At 48.0% G+C, this 17,335-nt stretch overlaps 1 protein-coding gene and 2 pseudogenes across 3 annotated transcripts; 1 reads left to right on the forward strand and 2 right to left on the reverse strand.

Annotated features, from left to right (window-relative positions):
* Positions 1-641: 641 nt before the first annotated feature.
* Positions 642-17,075, reverse strand: C8G (complement C8 gamma chain). Its single transcript, XM_081163924.1, has 7 exons — positions 16,847-17,075; positions 14,954-15,102; positions 13,877-13,947; positions 12,198-12,299; positions 10,978-11,079; positions 9,732-9,770; positions 642-851 (listed from the first exon to the last, which is right to left on the reverse strand). Exons 1-7 carry the CDS (start codon positions 16,988-16,990, stop codon positions 832-834), a joined length of 627 nt encoding a protein of 208 aa, XP_081020050.1. The 5' UTR covers positions 16,991-17,075; the 3' UTR covers positions 642-831.
* LOC308569635 (succinate--CoA ligase [ADP-forming] subunit beta, mitochondrial pseudogene) lies at positions 3,878-5,733 on the reverse strand (annotated as a pseudogene). The gene has a single exon. The product of its transcript is annotated as a succinate--CoA ligase [ADP-forming] subunit beta, mitochondrial pseudogene (transcript).
* On the forward strand, positions 7,536-9,426 carry LOC308569623 (succinate--CoA ligase [ADP-forming] subunit beta, mitochondrial pseudogene; annotated as a pseudogene). The gene has a single exon. The product of its transcript is annotated as a succinate--CoA ligase [ADP-forming] subunit beta, mitochondrial pseudogene (transcript).
* Positions 17,076-17,335: the final 260 nt, after the last annotated feature.

Raw genomic sequence — 17,335 nt, forward strand, 5'->3', positions numbered from 1 at the left:
TCAGTCCCTCGTGTTCCCAAGCTGCCTGTCTCAGGGCTCTCTGTGTCCTTCCATGACTGCGGAACAAAATATGACACTTCTCTTCCCCAGACACTTCAGTCCTGCTGTGAAATCGCCTCCTCATATCAACTTTTAGGAAACCAACCAACCACTGACAGCACTATACACCCTTAATGCAGTTAGGTCCTCAGAACGTTACCGACAAAAGAAGAATGGCAGATGAAATTGATGGACTATGCAGAATTAGATAAATTAACAGCAAGGATTCAAAACCTGCGGGACCAGAGATTCTTAGAAGACTGGAGTAAATATACGCACTATTTGAAAAGTAACTGTAATGAACAGATTACGCTAGCATGACTGCAAGAAGTTTTGTAAGGAGGACTATTTGAAATATTGCAAGAAAGACTACGGCGAGAGTTATTAGTTAATGATAATTAAGAGTAATTGCGAAATTAAGAAATGCAGAATAAGTAATAAAGAACGAAAAATCATCATAGGTGTTGATGGAAGACTAAAATATTGTATAAGATAAGAAGTTATGTTATATGATTGTTGGAATTGATATGTTAAAAAAATCAATAAAAATGTATATTTTTAAAAAAAAACGTCTTTAATTTTTAAAAAAGATTTATAGGCTCTTTTTCCTTTTTGCTGTATTTATTTATTTATCATACTTATATACCACCTTTATCTTCCAGGCGTCTCAAGGCCGTATACATTTCATCATCACAACAACTCTGTGAAGTAGGTTAGGCTGAGAGGCAGCGACCGGTGAGCTTCGTAGCTGAGTGGGGATTCGAACCCTGGCCTCTCCCAGGTCTTATTCCGTCACGCCACCACCTTGATATCTGTAGTAAACAAACACAGGCGGGGAAACGGCTGTGTATTTTTACTTGGTCAAAACAACGCCTTGCAATGTTTCCTCGTCAAAAGGAATATTACTTTATTCTGTTATTTGATAGAGAAGGCGACACATCTTAACACCTTCCATCTCTCTTTCTGCTCAGCACACCTGGGTTCAGGTTTGTTGCTTTTTAAAAAAAGGAACACCCCTCTTTCCCCATCTCTTTCCACGTTGTAACATCCCCTTACGATGCAATGCTGGATAGGTCCCGTTTCAATTTCCTGTTACTATATATAAAATTCCAGTCTGAACTGTATTTTTATGGGTTGGGGGGGTCAGTGTGGATGATCTCCTGAGTCCCTTCCAATTCTTGGGCTCCTTCATCTGTGTCAAAGTGAATTGCAGCTCCTCTCTGATCAGATATCCTAAGGATTGCCACTGTCTGCCTTAAGGTAGTCTCCCCTGATGAAATTAATGTCTGAGACGGGTTTTGAACTAGTGCCCTTAGTCATGTGAGCACTAATTTCAGCAGGTCTACACCGAGTAAAGTCAGTTGAAAAGAACCCGATGTGGATATTTCCCCCAGTGCTGCCCTGTAAGAATATTGCTAGACTCATTGTTCTTTCTGCATCGTTTCTTTGTACCTGCTCTTACTCCTTGTCTCACCTCCCCCTTGGTGACAGTTCTAAAAATATCTTCTTTTTTGGTGGCTTTTCTAACAGTGGCAAGAATATACTAGGGATATGCACAGTGCATTCACTTATTTATTTATAAAGTGTTTAGCCAAAAAAAAAAGGCTTCCAGATCAATGAAATGCAATCTAAAATAGATGGCATAAAAGGAAAGGGGAATGGGGAGGGAGGAGGAAAGGAATAAGCTCAGGTACTAGATCTTAAAGTTATAATGACCAGTTGGGGTGCAAACAGTGCAGGGAGCTTGGTGGAAGGGCTGCTGCGAGGTGACAGTTGCGGAAGAGGCCAAGGCAGCTCTGAGCAGCCGTGATAGAAACACCTGGCTTCCTTTTCCCCTCTTTCTGCTCTGCAGCCTCCTGGAATATGGGCATTTGCTCAGTGCCCTGTATGACTATTTCCAGCATGGTCTGCTTTTAAAATGTTTCAGTCTAAGCCCTGATCCATAGTTTCAGACTGCATTATGCACCTTCAAACAGCCTTCCTAGACATGCATATTTCTCCCATTGTTCTTCTGCATTCTGACTGCAAATGCAAGAGAATGCAAGAGAAGTGTTTTAGGGACACAGCTAACAACCTTTGGGGGGGGCGCAATATTCCAGCCAAAATGGCCACTCGTCAGCTTTAAATCCTGGGCTCCCCAACACGGCACCATGGTAGTGGAATAAAAAATTTAAAGATAAATGTTCATAAATGCATATATAAACCACATGTCTGAAACCCCACAGAAAAAGTCCTGAAACCATTTTGTCCCTCCCAAATTGACCCCAAATAATTTCTCTGCAAGGTCGAAGGAAAATGGAAAAGCCTCCCCATTGTCTTTTCGTTCACAAATCCTGTCTTAAGGGTATGTCTGTGTATGAATAAGGTGAGCCTGTGACCTGGCTCAGGAACTAAGTATTTATCATTACAAAAGACTGGCCAGGCTCCCCAGGGTATCCAATCAAGTGAGCATTAACAGGTAATCTGCCAGACAGGAGATAAACAACACACTCAGATTTCTGTTGTAGACCACCCTTTCTGCGATGTAGGTATGATGTTTCTGGGGGTGGTCTTGGACTCGAAGGCGGGCAATTTAAAATGTCTATATATGGGTGGGCACACCTTGGTTCTGGGTCCTCCTCTTTTCCTGCGTGTGAGGGGAGCACCCTGTTGCAACAGTTAATAAAGATCAGGCTTACTGGCTGCTTTGCTTCTCAATATTCTCTGGTTGGCCTCTGTTATTTTCTGCTACCGATAAAGAACCTGCAAAGGACTCTATAAGGGCTCTTGTGTCCCCCATAAGGGAATAAGGGCAGATTTTTGTTTATTACAGTAGCCTCATGCCCAGGCCCTTGGCCTCTCCCATTTTTAATGATTGTTTTTATGGGTTGCCTTTTTAACCAAGGATGGGGCTAAATAAAGTCATATTTATGTATGTGACCACAGCTGTGCGGATGCTATTAGCCCAGAGATGGGAAGAAGATAAAGTCCCGACCAGAGAAGGCAGGCAGATCAAGTTGACGGATTATGCCAAAATGGCCAAAATCACCGGAAGAATCAGAAATCAGGAAGACCAAAATTTCAATAAGGAATGAGGAACATTTATAACTTATCTTAAAGACCATTGTAAACAGTTCAAATCCTTAGTAGGATTGGAATATCACTCGTAGTTTAAAGGTGAATTTTGGACACAATGGAGAGGTAAAAGATTTGGATTGTCATAAAGGATGCAGGAAGAAACGATTAACAGTGGGACCCACAAAGGGGGGAAGGGAAGTCTGGGAGATTCCTGGGAGTCTAGTTTTTATGTTGTATGTTGGATATGTGGCTGTAAAATCTTAATCTGAAAAACAAAATAAATACTTTAAAAGTAAAAATGAAGTGACTGGAAAGTGGGGTGCAGGCATCTCGTGACCCCTTGACCTTCCCCCAGAATGTCTCTGTGCCCCACATGGGGCCCACAGGGAAGGAAGAGCAGGCAGACAAGCTAGACTAGAGGGATAAGGTGCACCTGATCAGGGCCGGGGCTTAGCTGAGGCCCCCAATCTTTAATTCAAGTTGGTGCCTTTGGGGGGGCGCGTTACAAAAACATATTCTATTAGTTAAGTTGGTTGCAAATGTATGTGCATTATGCAATAGTACATCAGATATGTGTGCACTAAAATTCTGCTAAATTTTCAAGAATACTTTTTGGAAACTGATGCAGACCTGTGGAGAACTGGAAAAGAAAGGGAAAACGAGAAACCACATTTGACAGATTCATCCGTTCTTCATTAGGGCAGAAAAAGTGTTGCTCACATATGAAAGTACGGATATTGCTGTCATACATGTCCAATAATCAGGGAGACAATTCCAAAAATCCAATTGATTGTAGACTTTTATTTGGATGAAACGTATTTTCAGATTTAAGCTCTTTTACGCTTGTTGAGGATTACATCATTTATGCGACTGTAAACTGGGCGGTGGGGGAGCCTGCCATGAAGAATAAATTTTGGCAATATAATAATTTACATGAAAATTATTATATTAGCAACTGTAAGTTAAAGATCCGATCCATATGTGCTTATTAAACAACTCAGACATACACACAAAACAGGGTTGGGGGAGATTATTGTGGAAAACTGAGACCACGGGGGGGTTATGTGACTTTTGCAGAAATAAGCCAGAAAAATCTGCTCCATCAGGGTGGCAACTGGAACATAACATCCACTTCCGCTTCCCTTGCCAGGTTCATTATTGCCGAGAGCTTCACGGCCATCTTGGCGGCCTTATCCAGATCGTCGCAGGCCAAGATCCTCAGGCCGCTCTCGGCGATCAAAACCTTCGCGTCTTCGACCCGCGTGCCTTGCAACCGCATGACGATCGGTACTTTGAGATCCAGGTCTTTGACCGACATGATGATGCCGTGTGCGATGACGTCGCACCTCATGAGCCCCCCAAAAATGTTGACCAGGATGGCCTGCACGTTTCCGTTGGATGTGATGAGCTTGAAGGCCTCCGTCACTTGCTCCACGGTGGCGCCGCCTCCGACGTTGAGGTAGTTGGCCGGGGTTCCTCCGTTGAGCTTGATGATGTCCATGGTGGCCATTGCCAAGCCGGCGCCGTTCACCAGGCACCCGATGTTCCCGTCTAAGCCGATGTAGTTGAGCTCTGCGTGGGCGGCATCTCTGTCTTCCTCCGTCACCTGACTCCAGTCCTGCTGGTCAAAGATCTTCTTCTGGCGAAACGCCGAGTTGCTGTCGAAAATGATCTTGGCATCCATGCACATCACTTTCCCCGTCGAGTCCTCCACCATGGGGTTGATCTCCACCATGAGGGCGTCGTGCTGAATGAAGAAGTCGTAGAGCTTCATCATATTGTCCGCAGCGTCGTACGTCAGGTTAGAAGGGAAGCCCATCTTCTGGGCGAGCTTCAGGGCCTGGTCGTTCCGAAGGCCTTCGACAATGTCGACGGGCTCCTTGATGATGGCCTCAGGTTTTCCTGCTGCGATATCTTCGATGGCAACGCCCCCCTGGGAGCTGGCGATGATCACGGGGCCTTGGAAGGACCTCTCCATCATGATCGCAAAGTAGTGTTCCCTCCGGAGGTACCTGCGCTCGCAGATGAGGACTTGGTTGCAGATCCGGCCCTCTTCTCCCGTCTGCTTGGTGAAGAGCTTTTTGCCAATCATAAGGGAGGCGATCTCCCGGGCTTCTTCCGGAGAATAGACGATCCTCACTCCTCCTTTCAGGCCGCCCTCAAAGGTCCCCTTCTCCCGCCCTCCTGTCAAAACCTGCGCCTTAACCACCAGGTCCGTGGTGCCCATGTCTCTTGCCACCTGGTAGGCTTCTTCCGGTGTCCTCGCAACCAGTCCGTAGGGAACGGAAACGCCGGCGTCTTTCAAGAGCTTCATGCACAGGTACTCATGCAGAGACAAGCTCCTTTGTTGCTGCATGGGCAGCCCGTGGCTATTAAATCCTGGGTTCCCACCCAGCACCCTGGCCATGGCGGTCCTCCCCAGCAGCTTCACCATGCTCACTGCCTGCCTGCAGATCATGGAGGTAGCTTTCACCCACTTTCCCCAACTTCTTCTCCTTCCCAGACTTGCCAACTGGCCCCTGGAGAGAGACTTCCCAAAGTTCCTTTTCCAACAGTCCACCTCCCTGGCCTTCTCATTGGCCAGGGCAAAGACTTCTCAGTGACATCATAGAACTGTAGAGGTGGAAGGGACCCTGAGGGTCATCCAGTCCAGCCCCCTGCAATGCGGGAATCACAACCCAGTGTTATAAGAATTCTAAGGTCCCGAATCCCCTTCATGCCGTGGCAAAGGGGCTTGAATAACTCAGAGAAGCTATGAGCTACGCCCAAATATAAACGCTCATAAATGTACAAGGCAAACACATACATAAGTACATAAACCACGTGCCTGAAATAGTACAGGAGAGCAGCCCTGAAGCCATTTTGACTCTCGCAAACCATTTTCACTCCCAAATTGACTTCAAATATTTCTCTGCAAGGAAGAAGGCCACCCTTTTGTCTTTTTGCTTACAGATCCTGTAACTTGTGTATGAATAGGGTGAGCCTGTGGCCTGGATTCGGGAATTGATGCATTTACCATCACAAAAGAACAGCCAAGCTGCCCAGGTAAAGCAATCAGTGACCATTATCAGGTATCCTGGCAAACCGGATTTCTGCTGTAGACTATCCCCTTCTGTGATGTATGCATGATGTTTTTTGGGGTGGTCTAGAGCTACAGGGTGGGCAGTTTCCAAAGTTTATATAAGGGCTTGTGCACCATTGTTTTGGGTTCCTCCGCCCTCCTGCGTGGGGTGAGCGGGAGACCCTGTTGCAACAGTTGATAAAGATGAGGCTTACTAGCTGCTTTGCTTCTCAATATTCTCTGCTTGGCCTCTGTTATTTTCTCCGACCAATAGGGAACCCATGTAAGGACTCTGTGCAGGCTCTGGAATACCCCATAAGGGAAAAGAAGCAGCGTTTTTTATATAACACCAGTGACTGCAGAATGCTGCAGCACAATTGCTGATGGGAAGGTGGCCTTGCCAGTGTACCACACCTGTGCTGAGAGATCTGCCCTTGTTGCCCATTTGCTGCCGGGCCAAGTTAACTTTATTAGGGCATGCTGAACTTTCCAACGTTCACATTCCAAAACTGAGGGGTGCTAACAAGTTGCAACACAACTTGGGAATTCAAAAGCTATTTTAGTTAAATTAATATAATTAGTAAGCGAAATATATGTAGAACTGCATAGAAATAACTGCCAAGTACTTGCAGTTTTATTTTATATTGATTATTATTTATTTAGCATTACCTGACATTTTCAGAAGGTCAAATTAAAATTCTTTGGTTTTCCAAGGGAAGTTTGTGTGATTTTTAACCAAACGTAGATTTACCAAGCTAAATGTTGTCCGGTCACTAAAATAACAGCAAGCTTTAATTCCTCACACCCAAAAACATATTTTTAAAAATTCTCACTGAAGAAAATTTAAATAATTAAGTTTCACCCCCTAAAACGACATGCCCAATAGGCATATGTACATTCCTTGGTAGAACAATAAACTCTGCACTTCTTCAGGGTGGGGAAAGTAAATATTGCAAACAAACATCACATCCCCTCCTAAAGGTAAAGGTAAAGGGACCCCTGACCATTAGGTCCAGTCGTGACCAACTCTGGGGTTGCGGTGCTCATCTCGCTTTACTGGCCGAGGGAGCCGGCGTACAGCTTCCAGGTCATGACTAAGCCGCTTCTGGCGAACCAGAGCAGCGCACGGAAATGCTGTTTACCTTCCCGCCGGAGCGGTACCTATTTATCTACTTGCACTTTGACATGCTTTCGAACTGCTAGGTTGGCAGGAGCAGGGACCGAGCAACGGGAGCTCACCCCGTCGCGGGGATTCAAACCGCTGAACTTCTGATCGGCAAGCCCTAGGCTCTGTGGTTTAACCCACAGTGCCACCCGCATCCCCACATCCCCTCCTACCTACCCACAAATCTTGAGGGGTATCCCACTACAATAACATCATTTAGACACCAAAGGGGCGTGTCCAGTCAGGGTGGTGATGTCATCGTGGAATCTTGGCCCTAGCCAATGGGAAGGCAGGTTGAGGACCGTTAAAGAAGGAATCTTGGGAAATGCCCTGCACCTTAAAAGGACAGTTGGAAGGTCTGTTGGAGGAGATCTGAGCAGGAGCAAGAGAAATCTCCAAAGAAGGGAACGGGAATCGCCCCTCATGATCTGCCGGTGGACCTTGCGAGTGGCTGGCCTGATGGCCAAAGAAGGTTGCCTGGTGTTTGGTGGGAGCCCAGGGTGGTTTAAAAGCCTTGGGCTGCAAACACAGCAGCGGAGGCGCTTGTCTCTGCATGAGTACCTGAGCATGGGGCTGCTGAAAGAAGCCGGTGTTTCCGTTCCTAACGGCCTGGTGGCCAAGACGCCGGAAGAAGCTTATAAGGCAGCGAAAGAGATTGGGACAGAAGACATAGTGGTGAAGGCGCAGGTTTTGGCGGGCGGGCGGGGCAAAGGGACATTCGAAGGAGGCCTGAAAGGAGGGGTGAAGATTGTCTCCTCTCCGGAAGAAGCCCGGGAGATCGCCTCCAGGATGATCGGCAAGAAGCTCTTCACCAAGCAGACGGGACAGCAGGGCCGGATCTGCAACCAAGTCCTCGTCTGCGAGCGCCGCTACCCGAGGAAGGAGTACTACTTTGCCATCACGATGGAGAGGTCCTTCCAGGGCCCCGTGCTCATCGGCAGCTCTCAGGGGGGTGTCAACATTGAAGACGTGGCCGCCGAGGACCCCGAAGCCATCGTCAAGGAGCCCGTTGACATCGTGGAAGGCATCCGGAAGGACCAGGCCCTGAAACTCGCCCAGAAGATGGGCTTCCCCGCCAAGGTGGCAGATGAGGCTGCGGACAATATGATGAAGCTCTACAATATATTCATTAAGTACGACGCCCTCATGGTGGAGATCAACCCCATGGTGGAGGACTCGACGGGGAAAGTGATGTGCATGGATGCCAAGATAAATTTCGACAGCAACTCGGCGTTCCGCCAGAAGAAGATCTTCGCACTGCAGGACTGGAGCCAAGAAGACATGAGGGACCGAGAAGCGGCCAGCGTGGACCTGAACTACGTGGGGCTAGATGGGAACATCGGGTGCTTGGTGAACGGCGCCGGCTTGGCAATGGCGACCATGGACATCATCAAGCTCCACGGAGGGACACCGGCCAACTTCCTGGACGTCGGAGGTGGAGCCACAGCTGAGCAGGTCAAAGAGGCCTTCAAGCTCATCACTTCAGACGACAGGGTCCAGTCCATCCTGGTGAACATTTTCGGCGGCATCATGCGCTGCGATATCATCGCGGAAGGGATCATGATGGCGGCCACTGAGCTGGAGCTGAGCATCCCGATCGTCGTGAGGCTTCAAGGGACGCAGGTGGAGGCAGCCAAGGCCTTGATAGCAGAGAGCGACTTGAAGATCTTAGCCTGCGATGACTTGGACAAAGCTGCTGAGATGGCCGTGAAGCTGTCGGAAATCATGACCTTGGCAAGGCAAGCTCACCTGGACGTGAAGTTTCAGCTGCGAACCTGAGGGAGTACCAGGTCCTCCTGGCTCATGTTCCCAACCCATTGCAGAATTCCGCTTTCAGTTGGTTCCCACCCACCCCAAATTTTGTGTGGTTTTTTCACTTAATAAGTACGTTTGTTTCTGGTCTTTAAGTCATGGTTGATAATTAAAATTGTCACTATTCATATAAACGTATTATTTTGCTAATATTTACTGATTCTTATATTGCAGTTTTTATTTTCTCCAGTTTACAGCTTCATAAATGAAGTCAATTTTAATAAGTTTGTTTGTTGTCAAACAGAGTTTGAAGCTGAAAATGCAGTTATCCCTAATAAAAGTCTGAAATCAATTCAGTTTACATCCCTGATTATTTGGCTAGAAAGTCTGCGCAACAGCAGAGTCCATCTCCACATTACCTCATTGAAGTCGAAAGGGATCTTTGATATTTCTGCGTTCTTCAGCAAGGTGAATAAACCCAAACATACCATGTTCTTTGTGTGAACAGGCTATTTTACACTTGGCCTATTTGAATCAGCAACTGTTTTACCATGATTCTTGAGTTGCCACAGAAAGTCCTGTAGCTTTTCTGGTTCTGATTTACTTTCATTTATTTATTTATTTAGCAGGGAAGACGCAGTTGAATTTGCAACTCACCATTGAGGATGTGGAACTGGTCAGCCGAGTCGCAAAACCCTGAGGGAAAGGGCCAAAGGAAGGAAAATGAGCAATTATCTCAGTTGTGGAGAGTAAAGAAAACCTGCTGGGGAACTCTAACCGCACCCAAACAGAAGATTTCATCAATGACAGCAACATGGCATACCATGATGCATGAATTTCTTTATATATTGAAATTAAAGGGGGGGGTGCAAAATCCACAGCCTGGAATCTTTTGCAGCATCACAACTTTATGATGATAAGGGGGAAACACTCTGCACAGGTCCAGGGGACTCAACTTGCCGGGCTCTGCAAAACATGGGGTTTTCACTGCAAAACTGTTGCCAAAACCTGGCACCAGTTTAGAGTGATTTGGACACTGTCGGATTTTTGAGTGTCAGCCTCGTATTTGAGATATGGATTACTCAGATTTGGGGTGCTGCAAAATGTGGGGTTTTCGCTGAATAGCAGCAGCAAAACTTTGGCACACAGGGGGGCATGCCAAATTTTGGCTTTCTTGGTTAATTGTCCGGGGGGGGGGAGCGGTAACCTCACGGCATTTAAAACCCCGAATGGGCCCATAGCCTTTTGTGGGTGTGAAACGACCTCATAGTCAATCACTCCTCTCTTTTACGTTGAAAGTGCTAGCAGCCGGGGACTTTCTAAGGGCAGAACGTGAGCCCTTGACTGCAGCCTCACCCCATAACGCATTCATTGAGGCATCCGATGGTGTCAGGATCCGCAGGGACCCCAAATCCAGAGACCTGTCAAGTCCACTATGTCACTCAAGAATAATGGCACCAACGGGATGGGCCTCTCTGACAGAGGGGGGTCTTTCCCCATCACTTGTGGAGGGCCACGGGATTTCTGCATGTTCAATGTTAGGTATTCAGGGGTCTGTGTTTGCCTGAGCTTGAGTCTGGACTAAGGATTCTGAGCTCCTGTGTTCTGATTCGATACATGGTGTCCAATCACAGAACACTTCAGGATTTGGGCCTCTGCCATTGGCCCTTGAACTCTGAGTTGTGATTCGCAGCTTGGAAGCTTAGACAGCCAATCACATTGGGAGTGGGAGTGGCCCAGGCCTTCAGAAATGTATATAAGCAGTTGCTTTGCCCCTGTTTCCCAGTTATGTAGTTCAATAAAGGTTCTTGCTGTTATCACTATGCCTTGCCTCGTGGGAAACCTACCTACTCTTCACTATCCCAGCCGGACCCCTGAAATTATAGCCCCATCCTCTACTCACCATAGACAGGGAAGTAGTAGGTCGTGTCCTCGTTCAGGCCTATGCCAGCCACACGCTGCTCAAATTTAGCCGTGACGGCGTCGTTCACCCGGATGGCTCGTCCTTTCATAAATTTAAGTGAAGCGTTAATGCTGTCTTTGTTTCCTAAGCAGCCGACAGGCAATCACAATTCCCCCCTCCCATGGAAAGGTCCAGTTCTGCAATGTCTGAGGTGAGTATGCACTGCTCTGTCAACAAGTCTCTGCTCCTGGAATGCCTCTGGTGTGGATGGAGAGATGCCTAGGGCAGTGATTCATACAGAGAAGCAACGGGAAACCTTGGGGCAATTTGCCTGCATCTCTGCAGGGTGAGCGGCTGAATGCAGGCCCCCCAAGTGTCCCAATTTCCTAGGGACAGTCCTGGAACTACAGAAGCCGTCCCGGTTTCTGATTTGATCCCACTGTCCTGCTCACCCCTTTTCCTCCACATCTCGGAGAACAATTGAAAGTGTGAAAACAGAGTCCTGTTTCTATGGAAGGAGAAGCAAAAGTCTACCCCTAGCATTTAGCACTTTTGAAGTAGACTACCCCTGAGCTGAGGGACGCGGGTAGCGCTGTGGGTTAAACCACAGAGCCTAGGACTTGCCGATCAGAAGGTCGGTGGTTCAAATCCCCGTGATGGGGTGAGCTCCCGTTGCTCGGTCCCTGCTCCTGCCAACCTAGCAGTTCGAAAGCACCTCAAAGTGCAAGTAGATAAATAGGTTCCGCTCTGGCGGGAAGGTAAACGGTGTTTCCGTGCGCTGTTCTGGTTCGCCAGAAGCAGCTTAGTCATGCTGGCCACATGACCCGGAAGCTGTACACCGGCTCCCTCAGCCAATAAAGCGAGATGAGCGCCACAACCCCAGAGTCATCTGCAACTGGACCTAATGGTCAGGGGTCCCTTTACCTTTACCTTTACCGCTGAGGCTGGGGGCTCCATTCCTATCCTGGCTAACAAGGGCATAAGCAGAGTCCTGCTGACCGAGACCACGGGCAAACTGGGCCAGTGTCCTTCTTGCCACTGCTTCCAGGGGTCTCCCAAGAGGGGCTTGAAGACCTTTCCTCATTTTTGCCCCACCACTGATACTTGGAGGTACACTTCCTCTGTAGGTTCTCTTTAGCTCTCAAGGCTGAGCTTAGACAGAGCTCCCCTCCCTCCTTCAGGAATGTTTCCAGCCCACAGCGATTCCAAGGAGTCCTCACCATAAAGCTTCACTGAGATCTTCCGGGCTTTCTGGTAATACACGATGGCGTAGCTGCTATAATCCGTTTCCCCCACCACCACGTCCACAGGGCTGCCACGGCCTGTGGGAGGGAATACACAGAGCGCCCTAGGTCAGCGCATGGAGAAATGGCGCTTTGCCTGCTCCCCTGCAAGCAAAGGTGCTTCTGAGGTGCTTTTGCCCCTGTGCCTTTAAAGAGCAGCACAGCAGGCAGAAATCCAACAGGTGATGTTCCCCCAGTATAGAGACCTGGTGAAGGAGAGTTTGGCTTGCTTTGCGGAATATTTGTCGTAAAACGAAACGGGTTGCACTCCTGCCTGGGCAGCGACAGCGTGGGGTCCTATAAAAGGCCCCAAATGAATGAGACATTGGGGTTCAGTTAAAAACCTTTGGCTTCCTTGGCTCATAGCAGTTCCTTTTTGTTCATAAAAGACACATAGCCCACTTGCTGCTTGGCTGCTGAAGACACCAGATAAGAATGGCATTTTGAAGTAGAGGATTTATGGAAGTCTGGCCGTGCCAGCTTACCAAGGACGACTCCCTTATGCATAATAATAATAATAATAATAATAATAATAATAATAATAATAATTAATAATAATAATTTATTATTTGTACCCCGCCCATCTGGCTAGGTTTCCCCAGCCACTCTGGGCGGCTTCCAACAAAGACCAAAAATTCACTAAGATGTCACACATTAAAAACTTCCCTGAACAGGGCAGGGACTTGTTATCTATGTAAACATAAACCTCAGACTACAATTCTCCCTTTCTTTTAAGTATGTAGGTTGTATCTATGTAGGCTTCAAAACTTTAGAAGCGAGGGGGGGCCCTAGAAGGGCTGGACACACGTCAAGTTGCAGGCTGGCCATCCAGACAGTTACATCCAATGGGTGTTTTGCCAGCTACCCTCTGTGATGTTTGCAGCATTTTGATTGGACTTTATATGGATTCTTGGTCTGCAAACCCTATAAAAGTTCCAGGGGGTAACACCCCCCCCCCTCCATTCAGCCTTTGTGGAAGAGACTGCGCTGAACCTATTTACTGCAGTAAATAAACTTTTGGACTCTTTCTTCAACCCAACTCAGGAGAAGTTAATGGCACTAGTGAGACAGCAGATTTGCCCTTCAACAACATGGCAGCAGAAGCATTAAGACATAGACCTTCAGGCTCCACCCAAAACTCCCTTGGCCAGCCCTACTTTATTCTATAAATGCGCCTGGCGACGTGGGAATGATGGTTGTGCCCAGGGTTGCTGTGCAGGAGTCAGCAAACTTTTTCAGCAGGGGGCCGGTCCACTGTCCCTCAGACCTTGTGGAGGGCCGGACTTTTTTAAAAAAAAATAAATACATGAACGAATTCGTAAGCCCCACAAATAACCCAGAGATGCATTTTAAATAAAAGCACACATTCTACTCATGTAAAAACACGCTGATTCCCGGACCGTCCGCGGGCCAGATTGAGAAGGTGATTGGGCTGGATTCGGCCCCCGGGCCTCAGGTTGCCTACCCATGCTGTAGGTGTTCTAGAGATATCAACTGGGAGTGCTTGAAACACGTGCAGTAGTAGAAAAGCTGAGGATTATTGCTCAGAGGAAGGGGAAACTGGGAGAAATGTGAGGGAGGTCCCCATGGGCAAAACCACCCCAATCCTCACCCACCTTTCAAGAGGAACCTGCCAGGAATCTTGGTGGGGAAGTAGGTTTGCTGGATGTTCCAACAGACGCCGTCCCTGCAGAGATGGAGGAGAAGACCAAGCATTCAGGGCTGTATTCCAGCGGCCGGTCCACGTCAGGCCGGATCCTGTTCCATAGGCTGTTTGCCTAGGAACAGCCAGCACCAGAAAAACACATCCCTCCTTCCGCAGAAAAAAACAAAGGCATTGGCTCTATGTGCGCATGCAATAGTTGCTTGAAAGAGCATTCCTTTGGGTTACCACATTTATACCTCACTAGATTTCCTCCAAAGGTGGCAGACAGAGTCCTCCAGGGAAAAACTTTCTGACAGTAAGAGCTATTCGACTGTAGAACGGTCTCCCTCGGGAGGGAGGTGGTGGACTCTCCTTCCTTGGAGGTTTTTAAGAAGAGGTTGGATGGCCACCTGCCAGGGATGTTGTAGCTATTGGTGTTTTGCAACTTTGACCTGTTGCAGGACCTTAGCCAGACCTTAGCAGAGCATACGCAGAGTTCTAGAAATCAATCAGTTGCAGGCAGGATGGATGAAGCAGGAACAAGACGCTGCTACCAGTAACTTGGTTACTTAGAGGTGGTTATTAAAAACAGCAGACTCTACAAGTTACTATGTACAAGAGCAGATGCGGATCTTAACTAGCTCTCTCTTAACAAACTTCAAACGACTCTCAAAACACCACACTGACCAACAACACTATCCAGTCAGTAAGGTCAAAAGTCATCATGCCTGTGTGAAACATCAACCAATGGTAGAGCTGTATCCAAGATCCCATATCTCTAGGCGGAATAACTCCTCTGCTCAGTCATCCTGGGCTTTTGGCCACCTTCTAATTGCTTTGTGTGAAGCTGCACAGAATGGCATGTAGTAGAAAAATCCCAACAGTAGCTGAGATTCCTCTAATGCAGCTGGTTGGAGTAGAGGAACCTTGGGGTCCCTTCCAACTCTACCATTCTATGATTCTTGGGGACCAACAAAGAGGATGACCTTTCCTCCACACCCCATTCATCTGGGCCCAGCGGATCCCGCCGGCTTCCTCGGATACTCACAGCGGGCGGAAGGTGCTCACCAACAAGGATCCCTGAGAGCTTGCACCACCCACAGAGACCACCAGGTTGGTTGCTTCAAGCCGGTGGCTGTTCTCACTCAAGTAGCTGCATTGCGAGGCCACCCCGACCAGGAACCATTTCCCAGCAAACTGGAAGAGGGGAGAGAGAGAGAGTCAACTTGGGACAACCTAGGACATCTCTCTTTTCATTGGAGAAATCTTGGAGGGGGGAAAGCAATGACAAACCTTGACAGCATCTTAAAAAGCAGAGAGATCACCTTGCCAACAAAGGTCCGTATAGTCAAAGCTATGGTTTTCCCAGTAGTGATGTAGGGAAGTGAGAGCTGGACCATAAAGAAGGCTGATCGCCGAAGAATGGATGCTTTTGAATTCTGGTGCTGGAGGAGACTCTTGAGAGTCCCATGGACTGCAAGAAGATCAGACGTATCCATCCTTAAGGAAATCAGCCCTGAGTGCTCACTGGAAGGACAGATCCTGAAGCTGAGGCTCCAGTACTTTGGCCACCTCATGAGAAGAGAAGACTCCCTGGAAAAGACCCTGATGTTGGGAAAGATGGAGGGCCCAAGGAGAAGGGGACGACAGAGGATGAGATGGTGGGACAGTATTCTTGAAGCTATCAACATGAGTTTGACCAAACTGCGGGAGGCAGTGAAAGACAGGAGGGCCTGGCATGCTCTGGTCCACGGGGTCACGAAGAGGAGGACATGACTAAATGACTAAACAACAACAAAAAATTTCCATCGGAGAATGTTGAGGGGGTGTACATCAGCGTAGGTCCTCTGAAATGGATGGATATGAGTCTGACTTCAGTTCATTAATTTCAGTGTGTATCCTCTTGAGTAGAACTTGGTTGGATACAGCCCACTGAATGTGAGAGGGTAAATAACACTAACAATATTGCTGAGCGATTTTAAAAAATAAGATTTGTGTGGATGGGGGAGTTCGTTTGTTCGTTCCTCCAAACCAAGGATATCCAACCTGATGTCCTCCATCTCTTTTGGACCACAACTTCCATAAACCCCAGCAAAGGTCAGGGATGATGGGAGCTGTCCATCACCACCTGCAGGTCACCCTGTTAGCCTTTTCTGCCCCAAATCACACTGGAAAGCATAGACAACCTGCAAAAGCATTGAGTCTTGTAGCACCTTAACAACCAACAGGTTTTCGGTCCCTTGCATTTTAAACTTTGTCATGGGGTGCGACAGGTGGATTTAAATTATCTAAGCTAAATGGAATTACTTGGCATGGATCAAATTTAGAATTTGAGAACCAAGGTGTGCCCCATATCCCGCCAGTGTGTAAATATCACATTATGGAGCGGGGTTCTTGACAACGCACACAAGCTCAGGGGTGTTTTTTCAAGAGGTGGGGGTTGTTGGGAGGGAAGTTCCCACCTGGCTTCCCCTTCACCTGTGGACCCAGGACTGAGGACGCCTTTGTGACTGGCTTGACACCTGCCAGGTGTGCAAAACAGAAACAGAAAGGTAAAGCACAACGCTGTAAAAAACGCCATCATGCGAGAGGGCAGGGACAGGGTCCAGATTGCTCCGGGGCATTTGGACAGAGCTCTTTCTGGAACCTTCCTTCTGACGCAGATATTAAAGAGGATTTGCTGTCAACAGGGGATGAACGAAAACCCTTCCGGTGAGATCCAGGAGCACCGGCTGGTGCGACAGGGGAGGAAAACACTCTGATTAATATCTTGCAGCCACCTTTAGAAACATCCCGGAGGGTAAAGAAGCAGGGCATTCCATGACATCACAGCATCTCAGCCAATGATTGAGAGGCAGTTTTGGACAGCTCTAGTCGGCTATCTTGCCCCACTCCAACCCCAGAATAAATTGTGTTTCCCTTTCTAAATCCATCTGCTCACCTGGCCAAGATCGAAGTTGGCCTGGACGTCAATCTTGTCGATGGGATTCTCTGAGGCTGGGCGTTTTTGGGGACGCCGGGCAGCGCCGGGTGCAGCAAGGAGCAGGGGGAGCAAGAGGATGAAAGGGAACGAGGTGGGACCCATGGCTGGACTGCGAAGAGCTTGTGGGGCAGGAGAGGAGGGGGCGAGAGCTGGTCGGTCATTAACCAGCCTTATGAATCTTCCTGGAAGTCCGAAGCCAGGGCTGACCCAAAGGGAGCAAAGTCTCACTAGCTTGTGAAATCGATGCCTGTCAGCAGACGGCAGAGACTTCCCTGGCGCCACCATGAAAAGGGAAGTGGAGCAGAGGTGTGTACATCTGTCTTATTCTGCTTTAAATAAAAATACAAGTGGTCTGCATAGATTGTCCACCCCACCTCCCATCCCAGGATCTTCATGGCAAGACCTCTGGTTCTCTACAAACCTGGAGGTTCCATATTGCCTTTGATC

The sequence above is a fragment of the Podarcis bocagei genome (genome assembly GCF_964188305.1).
Source record: "Podarcis bocagei genome assembly, chromosome: 12".
NCBI lineage: Eukaryota > Metazoa > Chordata > Lepidosauria > Squamata > Lacertidae > Podarcis > Podarcis bocagei.